General features: G+C 27.7%; 1 protein-coding gene and 1 pseudogene across 1 annotated transcript; both read right to left on the minus strand.

Annotated features, from left to right (window-relative positions):
• Positions 1–587: 587 nt before the first annotated feature.
• LOC149515265 (BURP domain protein RD22-like) lies at positions 588–7,676 on the minus strand (annotated as a pseudogene).
• Positions 7,677–16,666: 8,990 nt separating this feature from the next.
• Positions 16,667–18,489, minus strand: LOC149515266 (BURP domain-containing protein 6-like). The gene is made up of 2 exons (XM_089742460.1): positions 17,804–18,489; positions 16,667–17,648 (listed from the first exon to the last, which is right to left on the minus strand). Exons 1-2 carry the CDS (start codon positions 18,294–18,296, stop codon positions 16,951–16,953), a joined length of 1,191 nt encoding a protein of 396 aa, XP_089598586.1. The 5' UTR covers positions 18,297–18,489; the 3' UTR covers positions 16,667–16,950.
• Positions 18,490–27,571: the final 9,082 nt, after the last annotated feature.

Raw genomic sequence — 27,571 nt, forward strand, 5'->3', positions numbered from 1 at the left:
AAACACAAACCCCTTTTAGTTTGAAATACCACTTGACCTCTTGATAGTTAAGAGAGTTAGACACATCTTAAATTTACAAGTTTTAAAACAATCCAGAGTGAAAAGGTGACTATTCAATTTAAGGTCGAAGAAATATTAATTAAATTGTAGCTTTTTAATTCTAAAGTTGACATATTACAAATAAAATTTATACTCTCTTGTCTCAAATTAAGTTATTCATTTTTTTCTTTCTGAGTGGTTCCAAAAAATTATGCTTTCTTTAATTTTTTTTAATATTGGAACAAATACAAGTTTTACATTTTTTATAATCCATATTAATCTTTTTTTTTAATATACATGAAGTTTAAGTCATATATAGTTGAGAACCTTCTTTTTTTTTTTTTTTCTGTCAATGTAATTCATTTGATGGAACTTTCTAATAAACACCAATTTCTTGGCAAGAATGAGAGAAATACATATATATACTTTTTTGGTCTCCAGCAGGAGAAGATGTAGGAGAAAACAACGTCAAGGCAACACATAGAACATGTAGAAATACCTAATCATAAATATTTGTTACAAACTTCATAACTAATCATTGTATGATTATTGGGCCACACAACACATACTTGGAACGAAGTCCACAGGTTAAGCAACTTATTTGATGTTACATTTGACAGTAGTCCTATGGTGTGCAACATTTTAAGGTAACCTTTTTCTATTTGAATCTTTCAGCAGTTCATTTGCGAAACCAAACGAGGGTATCTCTGACAACAAAATGGCAAATAGGGACGGTTCCTGGCTTAACTTCGAGAGTCAGAAAAGCAGGGTGGTTGGGATTCCAAGCCGATGTATCTTTGTGGTAAATGGCCAGAGCATGATCTTTTGTCCCATCTATGCCAACCAATGGAACTCTATACACTGCTGTTTTGTCGATTGAATGGCAGAAAAACACAGCATATGGGTACGCCATCTTGTGGCAAACAAGCTCCTTGCCTTCCATGGTTTTTATTCCCCTACCGATAGTAAACACTGGTTTTTTCGTTTCTTTTCGAAGCTCATTGGATAGCAACTGGATACTTTTTCCAAGCTTTGAAACACTCGAATCAACAAAGGACTCGAACGATGTAGCACAATACATTTCTCCCATCAATGGCTTCTCTCTTACAAGCTTTAATTGTTTCTTTCATAACATTAGCTTCCCTTGATTCAGATTCGAACGAGAATTGCTTTAAAATTTCAGGTAACTTGTCACTTGAAAAGGGTATTGACTCAGCAACTGGATGAGGCAAGAATGTAGCCATGTCCTTGTGAGTAGTGGTAGCTTCACCCTCTTACCAGGGCGCAGATCCTCTTGGAAGAAATACATAGTTTCATTAATTGCAGCATTGTCATGGTTACCGCCAAAGAATTCTTGTTTCCTGCATTTGGTTTGCAAATTAAGAGGTAGAGCTTGCATTAGATTGCTATAATTTGGCGATTAGTGACGCATGCGACGCATGCTTTAATGTCATAAAATATTAAAAAAAAGGGAAAAAGAGTGATCATTGTGAATAATTTTCTTTAAGACAATAAAACGTAGCTAGTTTTAATTTATTTGAACAGAGAAAAGGATTCGATGAGTAATCTATAGCTCCAAATCTTCATAAACTTTATACTCTTATGTTCTATTTTTATTTGATTTTCTATTTACAAATTTATATGAAGTGAAAAATTATTGAATGATGAGATGTATTTAAAATGCAATTCAAACTAATTCAATTGACAATTACATATTGCATGAATAGAATCTATGTGGCCAATTTGGAGCAAAGTTTACTTATATTTTTTTCCTCGAAATGTCTCTTCTAATTTAATACTATTATTAGAGAATTTATACCTTTGGATTCTTTTTCATAAATTATGAACGAATTAATAGGAGAATTCACACCTTTGGTTTCCTTCCCATAAATTATGAACGGATTGATAAGAATTCATGCCTTTGGATTCCTTCTCATTCACGCCTTTGGATTTCTTCCCATAAATTATGAACGGACTAATAGGAGAGAATTCACGCCTTTGGATTCTTTCACATTCATGTCGTTGGATTCCTTCCCATAAATTATGAATGGGTTAATAGGAGAATTCAAGCCTTTGGATTCCTTGCTATTCACGCCTTTGGATTTTTTTTTCCATAAATTATGAACAAACTAATAGGAGAATTCACGCCTTTAGGTTTCTTGCTTGAATCTTGATAGTTACATGCCCCAGCTAAAATGCAAAATATTGCCTAATTTAACATAATTAATTTTGCAAACTACTCAAAATGGTATCAAGAAAACATGTTCCAATTTCTGCATACGTAAATGATATATACGCAAATACTGATATATACATTTGTATAGATGTAGCAAATGAGCAGGTCAGAATAGATTTGGGTAGGATTATTTTGGATTATAGAAAATTCAGGTAGTTTTGGGCACCAAATGAGTAGGTTAGGTCAGATTTGGGTAGGATCATTTTGGATTATATGATTTTGAATTATAGAAAATTTAAGTAATTTTGGGTTTAAGTTATTTCAAATTTAAATCATTCGGTGTTCAAGTTATTTTAGATTCGGATCTCTTAAGTATGATATTTGAATTATTTAAATTCAAATAATTTTGAATATAAATTATTGAGTTTTAAAATTAAATCGATATAATTTTGAATTAATCTTTTTTATTAATGGAGTTTGTATTATTTTAAAACTGAATTAATAATTTGAATTCGAATTATTTTTGTTTCAAGTTAGATAATTTTTTATTTTTTTATTTTTGTGATAAAATCAAATTAGATCGAAAATGAGTTCAATGGATTGGATAAGCTTTCAAGTTCACGTCAATTTTGACAGCTTAAATACAAAAATGTTCATGCACTTAATTAAATTAAGCATTTAAACTTGTATTGGCACCCAATTGAATTTCTAAATTATTATTTACATTTAATTAAGTCCTTATTGAGAGGGAAAGTTTAACACCATTTTTTACAAAAAAAACATGTGGATTAAACTTGGCCACCACGTGGCATACATTTATTAAGCTTTGCCATGGTATATATTTCTCCTAAACAAGACCTAATTGTACCTATTCGAGAAGCAAATAATTATTTTCTTTTTAATAATTTAATTGTTGATTGTTGCTGGTTAATCATTCAACTAATTGAAAATTACTTAAGAGCTTAAATTAATGTTACATGTAGTCCAAAAGTAAAGAACAACTGACATTAATATATTTAAAAGTTATTATTGGTCATTTAGAGATTATTTTTGAAAATAATGTAATTTTAATTTTTTTAACAAAAAAAATTATAAAAAAGGGGTTTTTTATGCATAGTGTAATCTATGCATTGGATTTTTTTTCTTCCACTTAAATGATGAATCATACACATGGATTAGTAAATAGTAATTGACATTAATTACCCTAAATAAGTTGGAAAAGATTTTCCCCATTCCTTAAAAAGTAGTAGAAGTTTTTATCACTTTATTTAAAGATGAATTATGTATTTAAATAAATGAAAATTAATTAAAGATGAAAATAAATGAAAATTAATTAAAAAGATAAAAATGATTTAAGTAAATAAATTTTTTATCCATTGGAATAGGAAATGAGGTTGATCAGGTTTAAACTCACACTTTACATGTGTTCTTAAGATTTCTTTGTTACTAAACTAAGAAGCTGAAGATATGATTTAAACAAATATCAACCATAAATTTTATGTAAAAGTGCATTATTTATCTTTAGATAAAATAATAAAAATTTCTACTACCTTTTAAGTTCATTGCAAATAAAGTTTGACAGAGAATGAAATATATGCAGGCAGTAAAAAAAACTTTGGATAGTGAGAAATCATCCCAGGACATATCTATAACTTACAATTAAAACTATCCCATTTTCCATATTGATTCCACATTTCATCAATGTAAAAAAAAAAAAAAAAAAAACTATGTGAAAGGTGTTTTGGGAAGACAAATTTGTTTATGAGAATTAGAGTAATTTAGAAAAAAAATGTGAGTTTCGTCAGCTCTTAACAGAAAATTAGTAACACGCCATCAATTTAATGTCAATTGGTGTTTGGGAGTCTACATTTGATTTTTGCTAATAAAGAATAAAAAAAAATTAAAAATTAAAAAAATGAAAAAATAAATAGTTGGATTTGTGTGAAATTGTTAGAACTAATTTATAAAGTTATAATTGAGTTTAAAGTTAGAATTCAAAAAAAATTGAGATTTTTTATTGGAGTTATCTGATTCAAAATCCTATAAATACATACCCACATAGATTATACAAACACACACAGAAAAAACAAAGAAAAAGGCAGAAATTAAAGAAAGCGATCAAAAAAATTTTTCAAAGATTTTTGGGGTTAAAAAAAAGATTTTTTTTTTGAAAAAATTTGAAAAATTCTCAGATTTTGATGACTTTTTTCAATCTTTGTCTTAAGCTACATCCCCCGAGCCACATTCTGTGTTTGAAGCCGAGTTGCGCCGAGCCACTCTAGTCAAGCCGTTTCTATTTTTTGGTATTTTTTATTTATTTTATTTAGTATTTTATTTATGTGTTTGTTTATTTTTTTTAGTATTTTTGCATGAATAAATTTTGAAAAAAATAAAAAAAAATAAAATTTTTTTTTAGAATAAGTATTAATTATCCAATGATGAAATTTATAAAAATTTCAAATGGTAAATTTTTATAAAATTTTTAGGTGAAAAATTTTCTCTAAATTTATCTCAAATTATAGAATAATTTAAATAAAGTTTCAATAACAATAATTAATATTTATTTTCAAACAAAAAAATAAAAAATAAAAAATATATTAATAAAAAATTTGGAATTAAATACAAATTACCTAAGGATGAGATTCTTAGAAATTTCAAATAGTAAATTTCTAAGAAATCTCTAAGTGAGAATTTTCTCTAAATTTGTTCCAAATTGTGAAATAATTTAGATGAAATTTCAATAAAAGTAATTGTATTCTTTTCCAAATTTGGTTGAAAATATTTGACAATTATCCAAGGATGAGATTCTTAAAAATTTCAAATGGTAAATTCTTAAGAAATCTCTAGGTGAGAAAATTTTTTTAGATTTATCCCAAATGGTAGAAGAATTTAAATGAAATTTCAAGAAAAATAATTGTCATATTATTTTCTTTTCAAAATAAATAAATAAATAAAATTTCTAAATAGGCTCAAATGGTGAAAAATTTAAAATTTTCGAAAGAGAAAATATTTCTAATTTGGCCTAAATTATGAAATAATTAGATATATTTTTGACAAAAACCAAAAAAATAAAATTAATTAACCTTTTTCCGACGACGAAGCCTCTCCAAGAAAATAAATGAGATTCTTAAATACTCTTGATGTGAGAAAATATTTTTAAGAGTTATATCAGATTGATGAAAGAATCTTAAAATTTATTTCCAATATTCAATATAAAATTTAAAATCATTAGAATCGAGACCTTATGATAAATTTAAAATAATATGGTATCATCCTTCGAATGGGCATGTGGTGGTGCTATAACATTCCTCATATGTAACCAAACTCTCGAATCATGTTCTAGCTTATAGACCTAAACTTATTCTTTTAGAGACCCTTAGTCAAGCTTAGAAGCTATTTAAAAGAATAAATTCCTTAAGTGACCAATTACACCTAATTAAAAAAAATTTATGATGATTTTTTTGTTAAATCTAACTATAAATTTTTAGATTTATATGTTATAACAATTGGGATTGCAATTGAAAGCCAATTGTTGATTAGTGCAAGTCATCTACTTTTGTGTAAGACCACGTGTTCTCTTAGGCAAAAAAAAAAGAAACCCTCTTTGTGCTTTTCCATCTTAATTTTCTTCTCTATTATTCTTGATTTCAAATTTTGCGCTATAGGTTTGTTTGTTTTTTTTTTTTTTTTTTTTAATTTAATGGAAAAAGATTGGTTTTTTATTTCGACCATACAACTTGCTTTTGCTCTCCACGTTTTATCCTTGTGTATATAAAAGAAGAAGCGTTTCAATTGAAAACAAATTAACCACCTGACCTGGCGGTAAAAGGTCTTTCAAAGCTTTGGGCATTGGAGCGTGTGGGAACACTGACTTCCAGTGAACCTCCTCAGGCAAAGCAACATGGCTTCCTGCAAATGCAAGCTGCCAAAAAAAAAAGTTGATGAGGAAAAATCCATATGCTTCACTTATCAAGCTACAATAGAATAGATAAATAATAAAGAAAACGAAAAGGCAGTAACACGCAAATCACAGCTACTGAAGTCGGAATTGCTGCCTTGAAATCGAAATTTTGTTTAGAATATTTTTGAAACTATTAGTTTGAGACAAAATCAGGATATTCTTTTTGGATCATTATTGGACTTATTGAGTAAAGAGCTGAAAAGGAGAAGGAAGAAATGAAATGTCATGAAGCTACAGCCAAACAAAGACAAAAGAATCTTTCTATTTTATTTATTTGTTCTTTCTAATTAACTTCTTATTAGCTAAAACTTTCTAGCGGTTGAATGCTTGATTATATCCAAGCTTAGAAGTTTTTTCGGTGGGATTGAATGCATGTTTGTTTTATAAAAATGTGATTCTATTATTTTTTTTTTTATCTTCTTGTAAACTCATCCATATTTAGTTTTAGTGTTCTTAAAGAAAACATATAAAGTTAAAAGAAATTATGTCCATATCTCAAATGAATCGTAATGTTATTATCAAATTTAACATTAAATTTTTGGTTTATTCAAGTAAATCATTTTCTAATGAAAGTGATTCAATGGAATTAGAATTCTTATTTACATAATAAACAAATCCAATATTATTTATTAATAATTATGATTGAAAATTAGGAAAAACTTATTTATAATTACAATTTAAAAGGAAAGAACAAATGTGCTTAACAAAAAAATGAAAGAACAAAGGTTCTTAACAAAGGTAAATGTAATTTTATTGTAAGAAAAAATTTTCAATGACATGCATGTCGGCTAAATGCATTTTTGTAAGTTTGAAATAGACCTAGCCATATGTTGAGTTTCTTAAATACCGAACTTTGAAGGTCAATTTGATAAGTGAGTTTGGACAAAAATTTTAGGCACGAGCTGAAATTATTTTTTTTACCAATCCAAAACACTTTCATCGAAATTGAAAATACCCATATGACAAGAACAAGGTCCATATATAGTACAAAGGGGAACATTATTCAACAAATACATAAACACTAGGACCCAGATGATCTGAAATATCAATAATAAAATGAACAAGAGAAAACTCCTGCCGATAGACTTAAAAACCAGTTACAATCAGGAAGAAAACACTATTGATCTGTCGAACCCTGCTAGCTTAATTTAGCTAAGGAATTATTAATCAAGCCATTCGTTTCTTTAAACACTTTCTGAAATTAAATTTGACATCACATTTACAACCCAAATGATCGATTTTAATCAAAATAGGCCGAAGTTTTCAAGTTATTGTCCTTCTTGCAACACCAATTTAAAACAACATTAGAGTCAGATTCTATAGTCAATACCTCTCTGAACCCACATACATTTCTAAAGCAGTCTTGAGAGCAGTAAGTTGAACTAAATTAGAACTAATGATGCCAAATGGAGCAGAGAATAGTGCTATCGCTTCAGCGTTAGAATCTCTCGAAACCCCCACCACAATCAGCTGGACCAGGCTTCCGTCTCCTTGAACCATTTACAATAAACTTTCAGTTTTGGGCTGAAATGAAGTCCATATATAATTGGGCTGAAATTTTCGGTTGCTTTTGGGTAAGAAATTAAAAGTTCAAAGCATGAGTCTATGGTTGGACATGTGATTAATTATGATTATGTTGAAATTATGTTTAACTTAAAACATACAATGTCATTAATATTTAAATTTTATTATTGAAGTTATATTGATAAAATTAAACTTTTAAGTAAGAAAATCTAAGTTTAAGACAAAAAAAAAAGTCCATATAAAAGCTTTGGTTTTTTTTTTTTTTAAATGGAAACTGGTAATTGAAAGACTAGAATATCAGAAAAGCTTAATTCAAGAATAAAAGTTTTACTATAAAGAAAAAAATGTATTGGAAATTGGAAAAATATATAGTGGATCAGATTAAGTAATTTGTTTTACTCTAATTAGACAAGAAATAATTGCCAAAAAAATTAGACAAGAATTAATCTGTTCCTTTTCCTTGAGTACTCCTAGGTGTTTTAGGTAGGTGCAGCGTCTAAAAGGATTTTACATTAAACCATGCCACTCTTCTAACGTTATCAATCTGCAAAGAGAAAATATTGTACTTTTTCTAATAATATCCTATTCAATTGCTTTAACAGCAATTTGTACCAATGCTAGATCTATATATTTTAGAAATTTTCTTATGTCAAAAAATGAAATTATTTATATAAACATTCACGTGTGCATGAGTGTATATATATATATATATATAATATACATAATTATTAAATAAAATTTGTTAATGTGAACGTTTATATATATATATGTGTGTATGAATGTTTACATAGATAACTTCATTTTTTGACACATAAAAAAATTTTAAAATTTTTTTTATAATGAGACATAAAATATTTATTAATTTTAAATTATTTATTAAAAATATATATTTAAAAAATTATTGAATTATCTAAAATTTTATGATTTTTTTTGTAGTTAAAAATTTTAAAATAATTTATTTTTTTCAATTTATCTGTAGTTAAAAACTTTAAAGTTGTTTATCAAAATTTAAATGAAAAATTAATTTAAATTTAAAATAATTAAATAGATAACATTATTTTTTTTTGTAAGATTTATTTAAATGTATTTATGATTAAATAAACGAATTTAAAAAATTATTGGTTATCCAAATCTTTTTAGATATATTCAAATGAAAAAATTTCAATTATCCAAACCTTTAGATATATTATCATTCTGTATGTTAACATTAGAAAGCCTAGAACTTAATTCTTTACCAACTTCACATTCAACTTATTTCTCAAATACTATTTTATCTCCTCACAGACCTTATAAAATTAGCATTACTCTATTTATTCTTTTTTTCATATACGGTTTGAATTTTTTTTTTCTTTTTTATTTGATTTAGGTAAGCTTTCTTAATTTAACTTTAACTTTTTTTTGAGTAAATAGTATATGTGGTCCCTTAACATTTGATTAAATTTTATTTTAGTCCCTAAATTTTAAAAAATTTTAATTGAGTTCTCAATTATTCAAATATATACTAAAATAGTCATTCCATTTACATAACCTTCTAAATTGACAACAAATGCCAACTGATATCACGTGGTGACATCAGTTAGTATCTCATGTGACAGATGAAGGATTAAAATAGAATTTTATCAAAATTTAAGGATCAAAATAGAATTCTCTTAAAATTTAAAGACCAAAGACGAAACTATCTCAAAATTTTTTATATTTTAGAAAATACTAAATTTAAAATTATATTTTTATATTTTTTATTGAAATATAATTTAATAGTTATATATATTTTTAATAGAAAATAGTTTTTTAAATTAAAATAAGTTAAAATTTTAATATCATTTTAAAAACATAAAAATTGATTTCTATTAAAAATATTGTTTTACTCATAAATCATAATAAAAATATTATTTTGTATTCGTAAAATATATATTTTAAAATATTAAATATCTTTTACTTTCCTCTTTTAAATATATTATATAAAAAATAAATAAAGGAAAATATAAAAATAATTCAAGAAAAAATTGACTTTTATATATTTCAAATATATTTTATAAAATATTATAATTTAAAATATGTTTTAATTTTTATTATGATATCATTTATCAATAAAATAATATTTTTAATAGAAAATAGATTTTTAAAAAATTAAAATTAAGTTAAAATTTTGAAAATAATATTGTTTAAATTACATATTATTTTAAAAAATTAAGTAAAAATTTCAAAATAATAAAAACTCTATATCATTTAAAATATTATATAAAAAATTTTAGATCATTTTCAAAAATAGATTTATTAATATATTAAAAATATAAAAACTTTATATTAATATAAAATAAAAATATAATTTAAAAAATAAATTATTTGGATAGAGAATAATATGTCTTATCACGACTTATGAGTAAAATAAGAATTTTCATAATTATTTTGTTTTCAAAATGTATTAAATTTTTAAAAAGTTTTTGAAAATTTTAACTTAATTTTAAGTTTTGAATATTTATTTCTATTTAAAACAAAAATCTATCTAAAAAGTTATATTATAACAAAAACTATAATGCAAAAATATGCAAATACAATTTAAAAATATATTTTTTGTTATAATGTAACTTATTCAATTGATTTTTGTTTTAAATAGAAAATGAATATTCAAAACTTAATTTTAAGTTTAAATTAAGTGAGAATTTTATTTTAGTCCCTAAACTTTGAAAGAATTCTATTTTGATCCCTCATCTGTCATGTGAGATGCTAGTTGTGAGATGCTAGTTGATAATCACGTGGTGCCAGTTGGTATTTACCATCAATTTAGATGGTTCTATAGATGGAGGGACTACATTGATATATGTTTGACTAATTGATGACTCAATTAAAATTTTTTTAAAGTTTAGGGATCAAAATAGAATTTGGCCCAAAGTTTAGGGACCGCGGGAGCTATTTATTTATTTTTTTATATATTACAATGTATAATGCTACAAAAACACATATATTCTTATATTTTTATTGGTGTTGTCTGTAAATGTAAATATCTAATTTTGTTCAAGTCGATTTGAATTTGTTCAATTGTTAGTGCTCCATTTCAATGTTCTTTATTTTGAGCTAGCTTAAGTGTTTAAATTAAATTGAATTAGTCTAGGCTTGTTACAAATTAATTATTTCTTTCATTTTAAATGGATTGAAATCCAGTTCAATTTAATTTTAGTCAATTGAAAATTAGGTCATATGGACTTAAAAGTCCAAAAGCTAAGATTAAAATTTAATAGCCTACAATAAAGCCTAAATTGGCCATTAAAAATGACCTAAAAAATTAAACCCAAACCAAAGAACAAAAGCTTAAGTTGCTACAAAATTCAATCCAATCCTAAAAATGAAGGTCTAAAACCAAGTTAAAAAAGAAACCAAAGGAAAAAAGAAGGAAAGGCTAAAAAAAAAAGACCCCCTTCGATTTTTACATGATGAAAGGGATGTTTGAATGGGTTGATATAAAGAGAAAAAAAAGCTAAATCAAGAATGAAGTCCAAACAAAAAAAATAATAGAAAAAGAGAAGCAAAGCATGAAAAGGCCCACAACCAAAAGGATAAGCAAAGCATTAAAGCCCAAAAAAATTGAAATAAAAAAAAAAAAAAAGATCTATTTGGATTTTATGTGAAGAAAGCATGCAAAGACAGGGAGACACTCGGCTAGAAATAAGTTAAGAGTTTATGGCCCAAAAAAAATAATACCAAAATCTATAACAAAAAAATAATAAGGGGGAGGTGGCTACTAAATAGGAAGGATCTCCAATCAATAGTTGAGAGAAAGCAAACAAAAAATATATGAGAATATTCTATTGATCTTTTACTATAAAAGGGAGAAGAGTTGAGAGTTTTCGAAAAAAGTAGAAAGGAAAAAAAAGAAAATGTTTTAGAAAAAAACAAAAGAAAGAAAAGAGGTTTTAGGAACTCAGAAAATAAAAAAAAAAAGAGAAAAAGTTATAAGACAAACAAACAAAATGAGAGAGCAAAAATATGAGTAAGCTAGGACTTTCATTTTTAGCCAAAAACAAGTTGGTCTAGGGGCTATAAAAGGAAAAACAATGAAAAGAAGAGGGAGACTTTGTTAACCGAAAGAAAAAAAATGCTTGGTTAAAAAGGAAAGAAGCCATGACTTGTAAAAAAAGGCATGTGAATAGGTAGCTTTTCTTTCATTTCATGAATGAGACCATTGGCCATCCTTTGCAAATATGGTTTCCATGTAAGTTTCATTCGTGCAAAGCTTAAAATCGAAAACTTCTTTCTTTGTTAAATATTGTTTTTATGGGTTGAAGGTTTATAAAAGCATGAACACGTTTTTTTTTTTTAAAAAGCTAAAAAAACTGTCATTTTTGGCACCTTTGTTTCATTCCAAAGGGGTTGTAAGGTTTAAAGTAAAAACTGTCTTGTATGTGATAGCCTTGGGTTTACCTTTCTTTTTGTTATTTACAACTTTTCAAACTATAAATAAAAATGAAAACTTTAAGCCATTAGAAAATAGGGACAAAAGGCTCCTGAGTTGGACTAGTATTTTGGTTAGCTTTTTATTTTTAGAAAGGCTTGAGTTTAGCTTTCAAGCTATCACGTTCTATTTTCATGGAAAAGGTGGCATCTTTTTTATTTTTTGTAAAAGAAATGAAAGTGTTTAAGTTAAAGGAAAAAGAAGAAAGAAAATGAGGTTTCGGAGTTTTAAAAAGTGATTTCCTAGAAAAGGGCTTTTTCCTTTGTCTTCATGAAAGTTTGCATTTATTTTGAAAATTGGCTTATGAAACAAGAGAGCTTTTAGTTCAATTAGGGAGGCTTTAGGCTTTGTTTCTATACCAAAAAGAACCTTTCTTTTTCTTTTTTTCTTTTTTTGCAAAAGACTTGGAAATATTCAAAGCATGGAGAAAGGAAAGACTTAAAGTTTTTGTTTTGTTTTTTTTGCTTGTTGTCTTTGCATGAGGCTTGCTTGCAGAAACCTAAAGCTCTAACCTTTTTGTGTTTTATTTTTTATTTTTTTTCTTTTGCATGGCTATTGTCTTATTTGTTTGGGAAAGGCTCAAAGCTTCCACCTTTGACAACTTAAGGTTTGTTTCTTTGCATGTGGGTCGTTTATAAAGGGATAAAAAAAAGTTTGCCCTTTAGTTAGGTTATATGTTGCTTGATTTGGTGCCTTTCTCATTTTATGTTCATAAGGGTTCTAAATAGTGTGATTCATTGTTTATGTCATTGGTTTGTTAGAAATCCTCATTAATAATAATAATAATAATAAAATAAAAGATTTTGGAAATCCTATTTAGAGGTTGGAGTGTTTTGAAAATTTAATTCCACTTAGATGTTAGGAAATTAAAAAAAAATCAAAACAAAAAAATTTAAAGTTAAAAAAATTTTCCTTTATGAACAAAATAAATAATAAATAAAATTTCTTTCATTTTTAATTTTTATTTTAGAAAGGAAATGATAAAAAATAGTATAGGATTAAATATGCATAAGATGGATTAAATTGGTCGTTTAAATTTTTTTTAGTTTACATTTACATCATTTATTTATCTCATATTGCATTGAAATTAAAACTTTTAAGGAAAAAGGGAAATATGGAAACCAAATTTGTTTTGAAAGTCTATTTAGACGTTAGAGATGACTGAAAAAATTCGAGTTATCGATAATTCTCATTTTTCTCGTAAACTTTGAAACTTTAAAAACCTTAAACCCTAAAATCATAAACCTTGAAACTCTAAAAACCTTAAACCCTAAAATCATAAACCCCAAAACCTAGCCAAAACCCTAAATTGCCCAACCTAAACCTATCCTTTAATCTTAAATCTAACTAGACCCTAAATTCAAGACATCTCAAAATTTTAAGGATTCTTATGAAAATCTCATATGAAATAATATGTTCTTGAATGCCACCTAGAAGATGGAGTACTTAGGAAATTTTATTTTATTAAACTTTTCACATGATTCCTTAACCAAATAATATAAGATTAAACAAAAGGATAAAAATAAAAAATAAAATTTTAAATATAAATAGTCACACCTAAATTCTACTTAAAAATTGAAAAGTACTGGTGGTCTCTTCATATTTAAGGATTTAATCCAAAATTGCATTTCATCGTCTTGCTTGACATTCATTTACATATTTTTATTTTTAGATTATTGTTTGCAATTCATTTTACATGCTCTTATTTTTAATTGTTACTATTGTTTCTTAGTTAATTATAATATTATCAATTTTTTGCATAAAATCTTTTTTTTATCAAAAGTATTATTCAAAAAATGGACTTCGAAATAAAACTAAAATAACATTTCAAGACAAATAGTTCTTGGTAAACTACTTAGATATTGGAGAGTCATCAACAATTATTATTTGCAAGTAATGTTATTTTTATTTTAAAAGGAATGTCACGATGAATCTTAGGGGAAAAAATTATCCTTACATTTTGCTTAAATGCTGGAGAATTTTAAGGTAATTCTTTAACTTAAATATTTTCATAATATTGTTAAACAAAAATTGTTAATAAAATTAATTTTTTTAAAAAAAAAGTGAAAAAAATTATTATTAAACATTAAATTGAAACTAATTTTATCCAAAACTAAAGATAATGTATGATTAATTAGTACTGCTTTTAAATAGGTGCTATAGGGGTGTTAATCCTTCTATAATGGTGCTAATCTTTTTTCATACATAATCATACTCCCAAACTCTATTTTGTTTTTAAAAACCAAAATATCTTTTTGATAAAACTTTAAGTTCTTTTTTTTGTTTTATTAAAAAGATAAAGTTTTTAAGTGATTAATCATATTTAACAAAAAATTTGTTGACATCTCCTTTTTTTTTTTTCAATTTTCAAATTTTTTTATGTTCCACAATCAGGTTTACCGATCGCACATTACGACAGTAGATCATTTATCTTTATATGGACTATTTACTTAATCAGGTAATGTTTTTATCTTTCAACTAATTATTTATTCAGTATTTTTTTTGTTTGAGATAAGCGATAGGAAATATTTAAGTGACAATAATATAAAATTTTCATCAATTAAATAGGATATTCTAAACACATAAATACAGAATTTCCTTTTATTGTTAATTAATTTTAAATTGAATCTAGTTAAAAAAATTCAATGTTCTTTAATTTATTTTGAACTATTTTAAACTTGGATTTTTTTAAATAAAATTATTACATAGATCTTTCTTATCATGTCAATTATAAAATTAGACATATAATATGCAGTATGCAATAATTTCACAAATTATCATCTGTTAAGGGTTTTGATTCTTACAGTGATCTCTAGAATAACTTCATCGTATATGTAACATTAATGTTGTTGTTGACTAGCCAGAAATCAACATGTACCCATTTATAGTTCATTATATTTTTCTTATTATTTTGATGAGAAAAAAAAAAAAAAGAGTAGAAACAAGCCCACATATATGAGACAAGTTATGAATTGATTGAAGTAGATGGTATCCTCAATCACCTTGACTAATCACTGAGTAGTTTAGGTATTTTAGATGTCAACGATATATATTTATTTTATTAATTTTATCGCATGTTTATCGTATACACATATTTGGGGAGATAAAAAGGAATTAATCAATTTTTTTTTGTTTAAATTTTGAAACATTCATTGATCAAACATGCACTATGAATTTAAAAAAATATGTATTTTTTAATTTATTTTAATTAATTTAACTGAATTAAATTTATTTAGCTAACTATCAAATTAAATGTATTTATTTTAATTAAATTAATTAAATTAATTGAATTAAATTTATTTTAATTTGTTTAATTAAATTAAATGTATTTTCTCAATTTCAAGCATAAATAATTAGACACATATTATTTTGCCTTTCATTTAAATTTAAAAAATTTTGGATAACTAATATTTTTTTAAATACATTTATTTGATTAATAACATAAAACCAATAATTATCTTGCGTGTCATCATAAAAATAATTTTTTTCACAACCATAAGTTATTTTTGTTTATCCTATTAAATAGATAAAATAATTGGATTAAATGATAAGTGGTTTTTATCCTAATCAACAAGCTACTCAAATGAACAACCAACGAACAATCCATTTCCTTTGCTTAAAATTTGAAAAACATTCATTAATCGAACATATAATATGAATTTAAATAATATGTATTTTTTAAATTTATTTTAATTAGTTTAATTGATTAAATTTATTTATCTAACTATCAAATTAAGTGTATTTATTTTAATTAATTTTTACATGAAAATAATTATGCATCAGATGTTAACCTTAAAACAACTTAAATGCATAAATATTTAAAAAGCTATATAGATGCTAAAGATTATGATATTATTGAAACTCTTATAAAAAAATATGTATACACTAGTAAATTATTACATATATTATTTAAACATTTAAAATCATTATTTCTCTTAAATAAATAAAATTATCTTAAAATTACATAAATTTGTAAGTGTTTAAAAATTATAAGAGAAGTTGGAGATGATGTAGAGATGTAAATCATTTTGTGGATTCATCTTTACTAAGATGGGTGTGAATTGATTTACGGACTTAGTTGTGTGGTTTAATAAAATTTTATTTTTCAAAAATTATGCAAATTGAACAAACTTAATCTGAAATGATAAAACTTTTAATTTCTATTTTAATACTTTATTAGTATACTTAATAATATTATTTACAATATCTTCTTGATTTTTTTCTCTACTATTATTTATCTTATATTTTAAAATTTATCAAATTTTTAATTAAAAATTTTATTTTTATTATGATTTGATATCTTAATTATATTATTTATATTTTACATATATTGTGAGCATATAAATGATTCAATAATATTAATTTATATTTTTATTCATAGTTAAATAATATAAAAATAATTTATACATCGCACAAATAACAAGTTAATTTTTAAAATATAATATGATAACACGATAATAAAGTATTTAAAAAAAGACATAATTTAAAATTTTAATAACATTATATAAATTTGATAAAATCGTAAAATATATTTTTTATTTAATATATTAACATGAATTTCACACCATAATTTTTTTATTTTACATACACCTTATAAAATTGAACACGATACACGAAATGTTAACGTCTATTTATTTTCCTCTTACTTTGTCTTGGACAAAACTTCAAGGACAGTTCGATAAAAGTACCGATTTCTTTAATTTCACTCTTTTATTCGTTTCCAATTCTGGTCATTCCTACGCCCAAGCATCTTACGGGTTATTGGCAAACAAAGGCTATACTACTGATCTTAATTTCAACAACTCAGTTGGGAACCCAGACGAGGGTATCTCTACCAAGGAAATGGCAAATGGGGACAGTTCCTGGCTTAACTTTGAGAATTCGAAAGGCAATGTGGTTTGGGCTCCAAGCTGATGTATCTTTATGGCAAGCCGCCACTGCTTTAACTTTTGTCCCATCTATGCCTACCAATGGAACTTTATACACCTCCGTTTTCTTGATTGAATGGCATAAATATACAGCATATGGGTACTTCATTTTGTGGCAGACTATATCGTTTTCTCCCATGCTTCGTACTCCCCTACCTATTGTAAAAAGTGGGCTTTTTGTTTCTTCTCCAAGCTCATGTGATAGCAGCTGGATGTTTTTTCCAAGCATTGAAACACTCAAATCGATAAAGGATTCTAATGATGTGGCACAGTACTTTTCTTCACCTTTCATTTCTGCTCTCTCACAATTCTCAACTGTTATTTTCACAGAATTAGCACCTCTTGATTCAGGTGTCAACGAGAAGTTCTTCAAAATTTCTGGTAACTTGTCGTTTGACATGGGCATTGACTCTGCAACTTGCTGAGGCAAGAATGTAGCCCCGTCCCTCTTCTGTACGAGTCTTGGTAAATTCACCTTCGTACCGGGGAGCAGATCCTTTTGAAAGAAATAGATGGTTTCCTTTATAGCGGCATTGTCATGGTTACTCTTTCCCTCCATATATTTTCTGTTTCCTACATTTTTTTTGACAGATTTAGAACAACACTTGCATGACAATCAATTTGAAACGATAAAAAAATTGGTCGGATTAGGAGCCCTGGATTTCTTCACGGAATCTTTATGATTAGGATCGTACTTATAGTTATCGAACTCTGAAAATTTTACGTACCTTTGTTGATTGGAGCAACTTCACCTTTGGATTCTTTGCCTGAATTATCACCGTACCAATAAGCACCAAACTCAGGATCATTTACTCCTTTGTTTGTTGGAGCATCTTCATCTTTTGATTCTGATTTGCCTGACTTATATTGATACGTATAAGCAAGAAAATCTGCGTCATTTACTCCTTTGTTTGTTGGAGCATAATCACTTTTGGATTCTTTGCCTGAATTATCTCCATACCAATAAGCACCAAATTCTGGATCATTTACACCTTTGTTTGTTGGAGCATAATCACTTTTGTATTCTTTGCCTGAATTATCTCCATACCAATAAGCACCAAATTCTGGATCATTTACACCTTTGTTTGTTGGAGCATCTTTACTTTTGGATTCGTTGCCTGACTTATATGCATACGTATAAGCACCAAAATCTCCGTCATTTACTCCTTTTTGATCTGGAGCTATATCGCCCCTATAAAATGTGCTTCGCCCTGCATACATAATTTAAAAAGTCTACATCAAAATTTATGATATCCTAAAACATATCCAACAGGAAGGTTCATGTTTCCCTTGTATATTAAGTTAGCTAACACTAAATTCTATCTAGGGGAAGTGATCTCTATTCGCATTTTGGTCATCCTTGCTGCTACTAACGATGGTATTGGTGAATTTACTAGGACGGGCTTATTGCAATTCCAAGCTAAACCCTTTAATCCTATACAAATTAAGAAATCCCAAAACACATAGATAAAATAGTTTTTCTTTTTACACAATTTTTTTTTTTTTACACGAGAGCATTCTGAAATTTAAATTTTAAACCAGTTGAATGTCATTTATTAAAAATATTTATATAAATCAATTGAGTTAAACTTTAATTTTATATAATAAAAATTTTAGATATTAAATAATTTACTCTATGCCAAGCTTCGCTTAATGCAATTATATTAGTAGATGCAATCCATTGAAGCTTAAAAAAAAAAACAAACAAACAAACAAATTGAGGGAAAAAAAAAAGAGTTCATATTGAAAATAAATTAACCAGGTCGTGGTAGAATATCTTGCAAAACTTTTGGCATTAGAGTGTGTGGGAACACTGATATCCAGTGAAGCTCCTCCTTTGTCAGAGTAGCATGGCTTCCTGCAAAAGCAAGCTGGGCCACATAGTTGAAATTTACAATTAGTGAGGTTAATATGAAAGCAGACAAAAGTTAACTAAGAAGACAAAAAAATTACCACTAGAGTTTTCGAAAGTCATATCTAATAGAAATTTATGCAGTTTAACCGCAAATTTATTGTTAAAAAATTTTCTACGACGGCTTTTTTAAAATTACATGCCATTTATTTATTCTCATATTACAATTTTTTTACAAAAAACTATAAAACCAACCTCTCTTTGATTCAAAAAAACTATTCAAGTGGAACTATAATTAAACCAAACAAAAACTAGATAGAGCAAAACATGTAAAAGCATGCATACATTGAGTAAAGCGAAGAAGAGAAGGAAATGAAACGCCATTGAAGGCGGCAGCAAGCATGGAAATTTAGACGTTGGTTAGGCAAGCTTGGAATGAAATGTACCATGTTTGATAGATGTATATATATATATATATATATATATATATATATATATATATTAAAAAGGAAATGCAAGTTGTAAATTCAAGGATATACCATAAAAAATTCCCGAGTGATGATGTAAATTAATGCTTGGAATAATCGAAGACACTGCTACTTTTGGATAGAGAGAAGACTTGTTTGTAATTTCCATGAGAACAAAGACTTAGTCTCATGGAGAAAAAGGAAACCTCGGAGGACGACCAAAAGATGCTATACCAATATTCTTCGTCACTGCTAACGTTAATTGTACGTTTCTAGTTTCTATAAATTTGTCCTTATCTGTCCTAATTTCGTCTCTACTCCCATAATTGTTGCGGCTTGTTAATGATACTCTTTGCAAATTGCCTAGATTTGGTTTTATATTTTCGTTGTATTCGACGATTTCAATGTGACTTTAGTATTCTTTTTATTAATTAAAACTGAAAACATTATTAATAGAGAAGCATTACAAAATTATAGCCAAACCATTAAATCAAAATTTTGATGAACTAGCAACTTAACAAAGTAATAGATAAAATGATTAAATTTAATAATTTTAAACACAATATTGTAATATAATATAAAAATAATATAATTTAAAATTTTAATAAAAATTATATATAAATTTGATAAAAAAATATTTTATGTTTAATATATCGATACAAATTATAATATAATAATTTTTATATTTTATATAAAACAAATATCTACAAATATATCAATTATCAAATCTAAAATGATTGGCTTCGTGTAATTTTACTATTTACCTTTTCTTTTGTAAAAAAAAATAAAAGTTTTGAAATTATAACACTATTTACAATATGTAAGTCACTTCTAACTTTTTCTTATAAATTAGTACAAAGAAAAAAATGTATGAAAATGAGTTTAATGTTGAAATGGAAATATTAATTGTAAACTATATTAAAATAAAAACAATAATAAAATTCTTGGCAAATATTGGAACTAATATTTGTGAACATCAAATTTGTCCAAAAAAAATTATTAAATACAAAATACAAAATACAAAAATAATATCAAAAATAATATAAAATACAAAAAAATACGAAACAAAAAATACAAAAAAAATAAAAAAAAGAAAAAAATCGAGGATGGACCACTGCCACTATGCCCCACACCCATTCCTCACCATGTCCTATCCCCAACCTCTTTGATCATCTAACCCTACCACTGTCAAATGTTGCCAAAAAAAATAAAATAGGCATGTGGGTCATGCTTGTACCCCCATGCCTAGCCCTGTGCCATTCCCTTAGGCACGGGGCACTGCCAGAGATCTATAAATAGAGCTCTTGACCGATCACCCAAAAGGGGGAAAGAAAAAGAAAAACAAATGAGAGATTCTTCCAAAAAAAATCAATAGTCCTCTTCATAGGGAGGAACCCAGCACCGAGAGGTTCCTGCATAAAGAAGAAAAAAAAGGGTCAGAATACAAAAAAAATAGTTTCACCAAAACTTTAAAAGCAGATCTAGAGAAGTGAGGACTCTTTTTGGTGAAAAGAAGGTCTTATTTGGGTTCAGAAGGTCGAAAAGAGTTTGTGGGTAAATTTTTAAAATTTTTCGACACCGGGCGACTGTCGCGACGGACGGCCACCAGCCCAGGTCAGCTAAAAAAAAAGAGAAAAAAAAAAAGGTTTTTTTTTGCAGAAAGGAAGAAATGACAAAAAAAAAATTTGGACTTTTATATAAGCTGTTAATAGCCAAAACGATATCGTTTCAATAAACACCCAAAATGACGTCGTTTTAAGCACCCAGGATCCCCCCGTCAACCCGCGACTCCACTCGGGGTCCGCGCACCCGACCTGCGACCTGTTTTTCCATCAGTTTCTGATCGATCTGACTAGACCAGAGCCGAACCGCTGAACCCGAACCCCAATCGAACCGTTGAACCCGAACCCAAATCGAACCGCTAAACCAATCAGACCGTGCCCAGACCGAGCCAAACCGCCGAACCAAACCATCGAACTGAACTGTGCGTTGACTGGATCGTTGACCAGTCCGGTTCAGGTAAAAAAAATTTTTAAAAAATTTTTCTTATTTTTATATATTATTTTATTAATATTTATGCATATTAAAATATTTATATTTATTAGATTAAATGATGAAATATGTGGTTAAATTTTTTTTATAATTTTGTTAATTTTAAAAATAAACTTTAAAAACAAAATAATATAAAAATAAATTTAATAATAATACTAAACTAATAAAAAATGTAGGAAAAAAAATTTTTTATCCAAAGATGAGATTCAAAGATATTTCGAGTAGTGATGCTTACGAAATCTCTATGTGAGAAGATTTTTTTAAATACTGTCAGTGTATTGGAGTATTTATAAAAAAAATTTTAATACAGTAAACATTTTTTTTTAAGTAATAAATAAAAATTGATTAATAAATTAAAAATATAAGTAATAAAAATAGGAAAAAAAGAAATTTTATCCAATGATGGGATTCTAAAAGTATTCCGAGTAAAGATATTTTAAGAAATCCCTAGGTGAGAAGATTTTTTGTAAAATATTCTCAGTGTATTAGAATATTTATAGAAAATCTTTAATATAATTAAATTCCTTTTTCTTTAAAATTTCAATTAAAAATAAATATTAATAAAATAATTAATAAAATTTCTAACAAAAGAGAATAAAATGTGTGCATAAACATAGTAACATTTTGCATTGCATGCATGATATTTTTTATGAAAAGTAAAATTCAGCCTCCAAAGATGAGATTTTAAAGTATTCCGAGAAGCGATGCCTAAAAAATCTTGAGGTGAGAAAAAGTTATTCTAATATTACCAACGTACTGAAACATTTTAAGAATTATTTCAATAAAAATGTTTTAATTTATTTTTCTCGAGAATAAAAATTTTTTCTAATAAATAAAAAAAATCAAGAAAAATTATTTTTTTAAATATAAAAAATTAGACTATTTTTATCAAAATCAAAGGATAACATGTGATTAACTGGTACCATTTTTTTATAAGCGCTGTTGGGGTGCTAATCCTTCCCCACGCGTAACCGACTCTCGAACTTAGACTGTTTTGCAAACAGTAAAATTATCTTTTTAATAAATTTTAATTAATTTTAAAACTTTATTAAAATGATATGTTTTAATAGGTGGCCAATCGCACCTAGCTAAAAAAAGATTGGTGGCGACTCAGTTATTTTTATTTCATTTTCAAATTCGTCCGACGGACACAAAATCGTTACGATAGCTTGGCAACTCCACTGAAGAAGCCTTTTGTTTTCGAGAGTCAAGCTAAAATTAACTACTTGTTATCCTCAAATTTTGATTTAAACAGTTTTGATCAATTTCTTAGATTTTTATTTTTCATTTTCAATAAAAAGGTAAAAAGGTAAAAAAAAATAAATTGAAAATAAAAAGCAAAAAAATTCGCACACATTTTTTTTACTATACCTCTTATGTTTTATTTTTTTTGTATATATTACTCTCAATAAATTAGGATATATTTGCACACAATGGCACAATGCATCTCATACATGAGCTCTACACTCGGGCTTCGTCTTTTATAGAAGGAAGTAAAGTACCTATGCTCTCGTGAGGTGATAACCTCCGTAATGGCAAGCGAAATACTTTCACTCAAATTGAACCCTTTTCGTTCATAGCCTGTAATGGGTGAGGATCGGGGTGCCTTACTAGTCCAGTATAGATGACAGTGAGAAATAATTTGAGAACCTTTAGACACTATCAATCCAAACCTAGCATATAATAAGCCTAGAAAACCAATCTTATGTAGAGTCTCATCCACTTTCTTGTAAGAAATACCTAAGAATAAAAGTTGTGTATAATATAAAACAAAACAAAACAAATAAAAAATTCTCAAAACACTAAAAAAAAACACTAAAAAATAAAAAAACTATTTTTTCCTTAAACCATATCCTCACACTAACTCAATTTTGTTTCATTTTTTTTTCTTTTTTGCATTAATCATATCATACAGTTTTGCATCAAGATATTTTCTCTAGGACATATTTCTTTCAAGAAGTTTTAATGGATCTCATAGAACTACATATTTGCCCATCCTCAGTCAATGTGCCATGTGAGTCCTATAATAAAATATATATTTGGTCGAATGAAGCTCAACAAAAGAATGAAGATTATTTGCCTACCGGTTATGTATTTGAATTACCCGAAAAAGTGCATTCAGATCTCACATAAAATGATTTAAAAAAGTTAACTGTTGTCTGAGGTCAGTTAAGTGAAGAAAGAAAAGAAAGCTTTTACAAAAAGTACGAACAGATTGCATCCCTCATTTCAGTAGTGATCGATGAACAGTTGGTCAAAGTAGCTATATAATTTTAGGATCCATCTTATAGATGCTTCACTTTTAATCAAAAAGATTTGGTGCCAACTATTAAAGAGTATTCGATTTTGCTCGGGATAGAACTACAATGTCTAGATAAAATATTTATCCGAAAGCCAAAATCAGGTTATCGTAAAAAGTTAGCCAAGCTTATGGGGGTTAAAGTAGAGACCATTGATTCCTTTGTGAAGCCTAAAAGTGAACATCTCGACATCCGTTGGGACTTTATCTGAAACTTCATTCAAGATCATTTAAATGATGATCAAGGTATGGCTATATTTGCTTTAGCATTGTATGGCATGGTAATCTGTCCGAAGACTTTGGGTTATATTGAGATAACTGTGGTAGACTTTTTCGAGCAAATTGAAACTTAAGCAATTAATCTCGCTCCAGCAGTCCTAGCCGAAACCATCAGGTCATTGAATTTCTGTTGACGAAATGAAAAATGATGATTCATAGGATATGCATCTCTATTATACGTATGGGTTAGAAGTTATTTCAAGTGTGAGAATAGTGCATTTTTGAAACCATATCTTCGAAATAAAGCACCAATCGAAAAGTTTTATAAAAGTCAATGGTCGACATTGAAGACTAAGGAAAAGTGGGTTATTTTTTTGTGAAGGCTTACTGGGGATGAAATCCAATGGATGACGCCTTGGATGCCTCGTGTACCCTTGTTGTATCGTGAAAAAAATGAGCCATGGATATCGTTATTAGGGCTATGGGGCGTTATAAGTTATGCTCTATTAATGGTGTTTAGGCAATTTGATGCAAAATAGTTTGTTCCTACTACTCATGGCCTGGTCCAAGTAGAATTCATTTGTGGAGAACCGAATCCATCAAGAACCTCGGAGCAGTTGATCCAAGCATGAAAGAGAACATGGAGAATAAGGTTAGGGTCTCTCATTGACAAAGTTACTTCTGATTATCAGATTTGAAAAGTAAGGCGATCTAGAGACATAGTACTCCCTCCTAATGACAACTCATATCAATTAGTTAATCTTTCAGAAAAGGTGTAATTATCAAAAGTTGAGCTTGTCAAAAAAGAATTAGAAGCTGAAAAAAAAAATAAGAAGAGAAAATTTGAGACTTCGTTAGAAAGTAGGGTAATTAAACTATGAAGCAGAGATACAATGGAGCAAATTAGAAAAAGTCATAAAAGAATGGGATCTGACTAATAATGATTTGAAAGATCTACACCAGAAAAATAAGAGGTTACGAGTTCAATTCAAAACTGGAAAAGTCACCAAGTCTTACCTTAGTCGACAATGTAAAATGGATGAGCTCCGAGAGGGAATAAACCAATGAAAGGGCAAAGCTCAAGAAAAGCAAGAGGCGACCACTAGAGTTTTTCAAAAATGTCAGAATTGGAAGGGATTATACTCTACACCCTCAGCAAGATTGGTGGAATGCCAAAACGAAAAGGAAAGGTTGAAAATCATGCTCATAAAAGAGAGAAAAAAGCACTTCGAAGTACTGAATGAAAAAAAATCACTTCACCAGGTGATCCAAGGGTTAAAGATACAACTACAAGACCACAAGAGCCATATTTCAACAATAATAGATGAGTGGCATAGAAGAAAAAAAGATTAGATCTTCACATGTGATTCAGAAAGAGATGCTCACATGAAATGGAAAGTAAAAAGCTTAGGGAGGCAACAGTACATAGAACACTTGACTAATCAAGTTTGCAAAGTAGTAAAGAAAGCATGGGAAATGGTTGAAAAGGTAGAAGCATTAAGAAGAAAAGTCAATCGCATAAGAGAATATGGACAGCGCCAAGTGAACTTTTTAGATGAGATGAAAGACCATTACGAGCAAGTTAAACACTTTTATAGGTATAACTCTAGGATGGTAAATCCTATGTAATAAAAGTTGTATAGAATTAATAAAAATTTCTAATATTGAAATTCATCCAAAAGCAAATATCTCTCACTTTTATTCATGCATCATGTACATCATTTTTCATAAAATAAGTAAAAAATAAAATTTTCAATAAATAGCATTCTAATTTTTTCTTTCTTTTTTCTTTTTCAAAATAAAAAAAAAATTTGTGGTAATAAAGGTTTAAGAATAGCTCACCTATCAAAAATTTTAACCTAACCTACTCGTCATTCATACAATATCAAAACTCAGACAAGAATCATAGAACAAGAACATGCCAGTTGATTTGAGAGAATAAAAAAAGTTTAAGAAGAATTAAGAGGGGATTTCAGTACAATAATAGATATACTTAGAAAACTTGACAAGGGAAAAGCAGTGAAAGAAAATCCTAGCTTTCAAGAGCAATCACCAGATATGGTAGATCTTGTTTAGCCTCTGGGGTTTGAGCCACGATCGACCCAACCTTCTCAAGGAACTAGAGTGCTGATTCCTACTCCTGGTGGATATCCTAATTCTTATCCAAGAATGATATCTACACTTGCTCCAAGACAATTTCAAAATTTTGTTAATCCCATTATGATGAAAAAACCACCTAAGCCAATCTTAGTTCCTGATTTGGATGATCCCAAGAAAAAAAAAATAGGGATGCAAACACCTGAAAAAATGAAAGATACCAGTGCCTAGGAGAAGATGAAGTTATTGGAAGAAAGACTTAGGGCTGTAGAGAGAATAAATTTTTATGGCTCCACAGATGTGGCTGACCTTTGTTTAGTTTCAGATATGGTCATTTTGCCTAAATTCAAGGTCTCTGAATTTGAAAAATATGATGACATAAAATGCTCGATGACCCATATCATAATGTATTATCGAAAGATGACAGCACATGCTCGTGATGAGAAGTTATTAATGCACATATTTCAAGATAATGTTACGGGTTCTGCAGTTAAATGGTGTGTTCAATTAGATAAACTCGTATTCGTTCTTGACAAGAGCTTACAAAGGTATTTCTTGCATAATATCGACATGTCACAGATCTAGTTCCAGACCATCTATCTCTATAAAAGTATGAAAAAAAAAGTAACTGAAAACTTCAATGAGTATGCATAAAAATGGAAAGACGTGGCTGCACAAGTTCAACCTCCTCTCACTGAGAAAGAAACAACTGTTTTATTTGTGAACACCCTAAAAGCATTATACTATGAGAGATTGATAGGTAATGCAACTAAAAATTTTATAGATATAGTGATATCAGGTGAGATCATTAAAAATACCATAAAAATGGTAAGCTCGATGCAGGAGAGACAAGTGGAGCAAGAAAAGGTAGAGCTCCTAAAAAGAAAGAGAATGAAGCTCAAGCAGTGAACTATATGAGGTAACAATTCAAAGGTTTCACACCTTATCCTACACCATCTACCAAACTCATTACTCTTCCGTAAACTATGTTACCTCCATCCCTCATTTATATCAACCATACCAGTTATTACCACAACCAGCTTATCCATCCCATTTTTAACCATTTTTTCATACACCCATCTATAATCGTTCTGCTGCATCTATCAGACCAAAATAGAGATTCAGTCTTAATAGTGGTTTGAGAGCCATAAGAAATACCCAAAAAAAATCATTTTCGATCCCATTCTCATGACATACATAGATTTGTATCCTCAACTTGTTGAGAAACATCTGCTTGCTCCTGTTATCGTTGAACTTTTGAAACTTTCATTTTCCAAATGGTATGACCCCAATGCACATTGTGATTATCACTGTAGGAATTCAGGTCATTTCACTAAGAACTGTACTGTTTTGAAACATAAAGTGCAAAGGTTAATCAATAAAAGAGTTTTAAACTTTGATGCCAACCAACAAGGGACTCCAAATGTTAATAGGAACCCTCTACCACATCATACCAGACTATCAATAAATGCCTTAATTAATGGGCAAAAAAGCCACGTAAAGGAAAAAA

This window comes from Durio zibethinus, chromosome 13, assembly GCF_047325235.1.
Source record: "Durio zibethinus cultivar Kanyao isolate XHJ-2024 chromosome 13, ASM4732523v1, whole genome shotgun sequence".
NCBI classification, from domain to species: domain Eukaryota; kingdom Viridiplantae; phylum Streptophyta; class Magnoliopsida; order Malvales; family Malvaceae; genus Durio; species Durio zibethinus.

Excerpts from the sequence above, each read along its gene's own strand:
- LOC149515266 (XM_089742460.1), bottom strand. The coding sequence starts at position 18,296 with ATGTATGCAGGGCGAAGCACATTTTATAGGGGCGATATAGCTCCAGAT. Across the intron at positions 17,649-17,803 it reads AGTTGCTCCAATCAACAAAG|GAAACAGAAAATATATGGAG; the intron begins GTACGTAAAATT and ends AAAAAAATGTAG.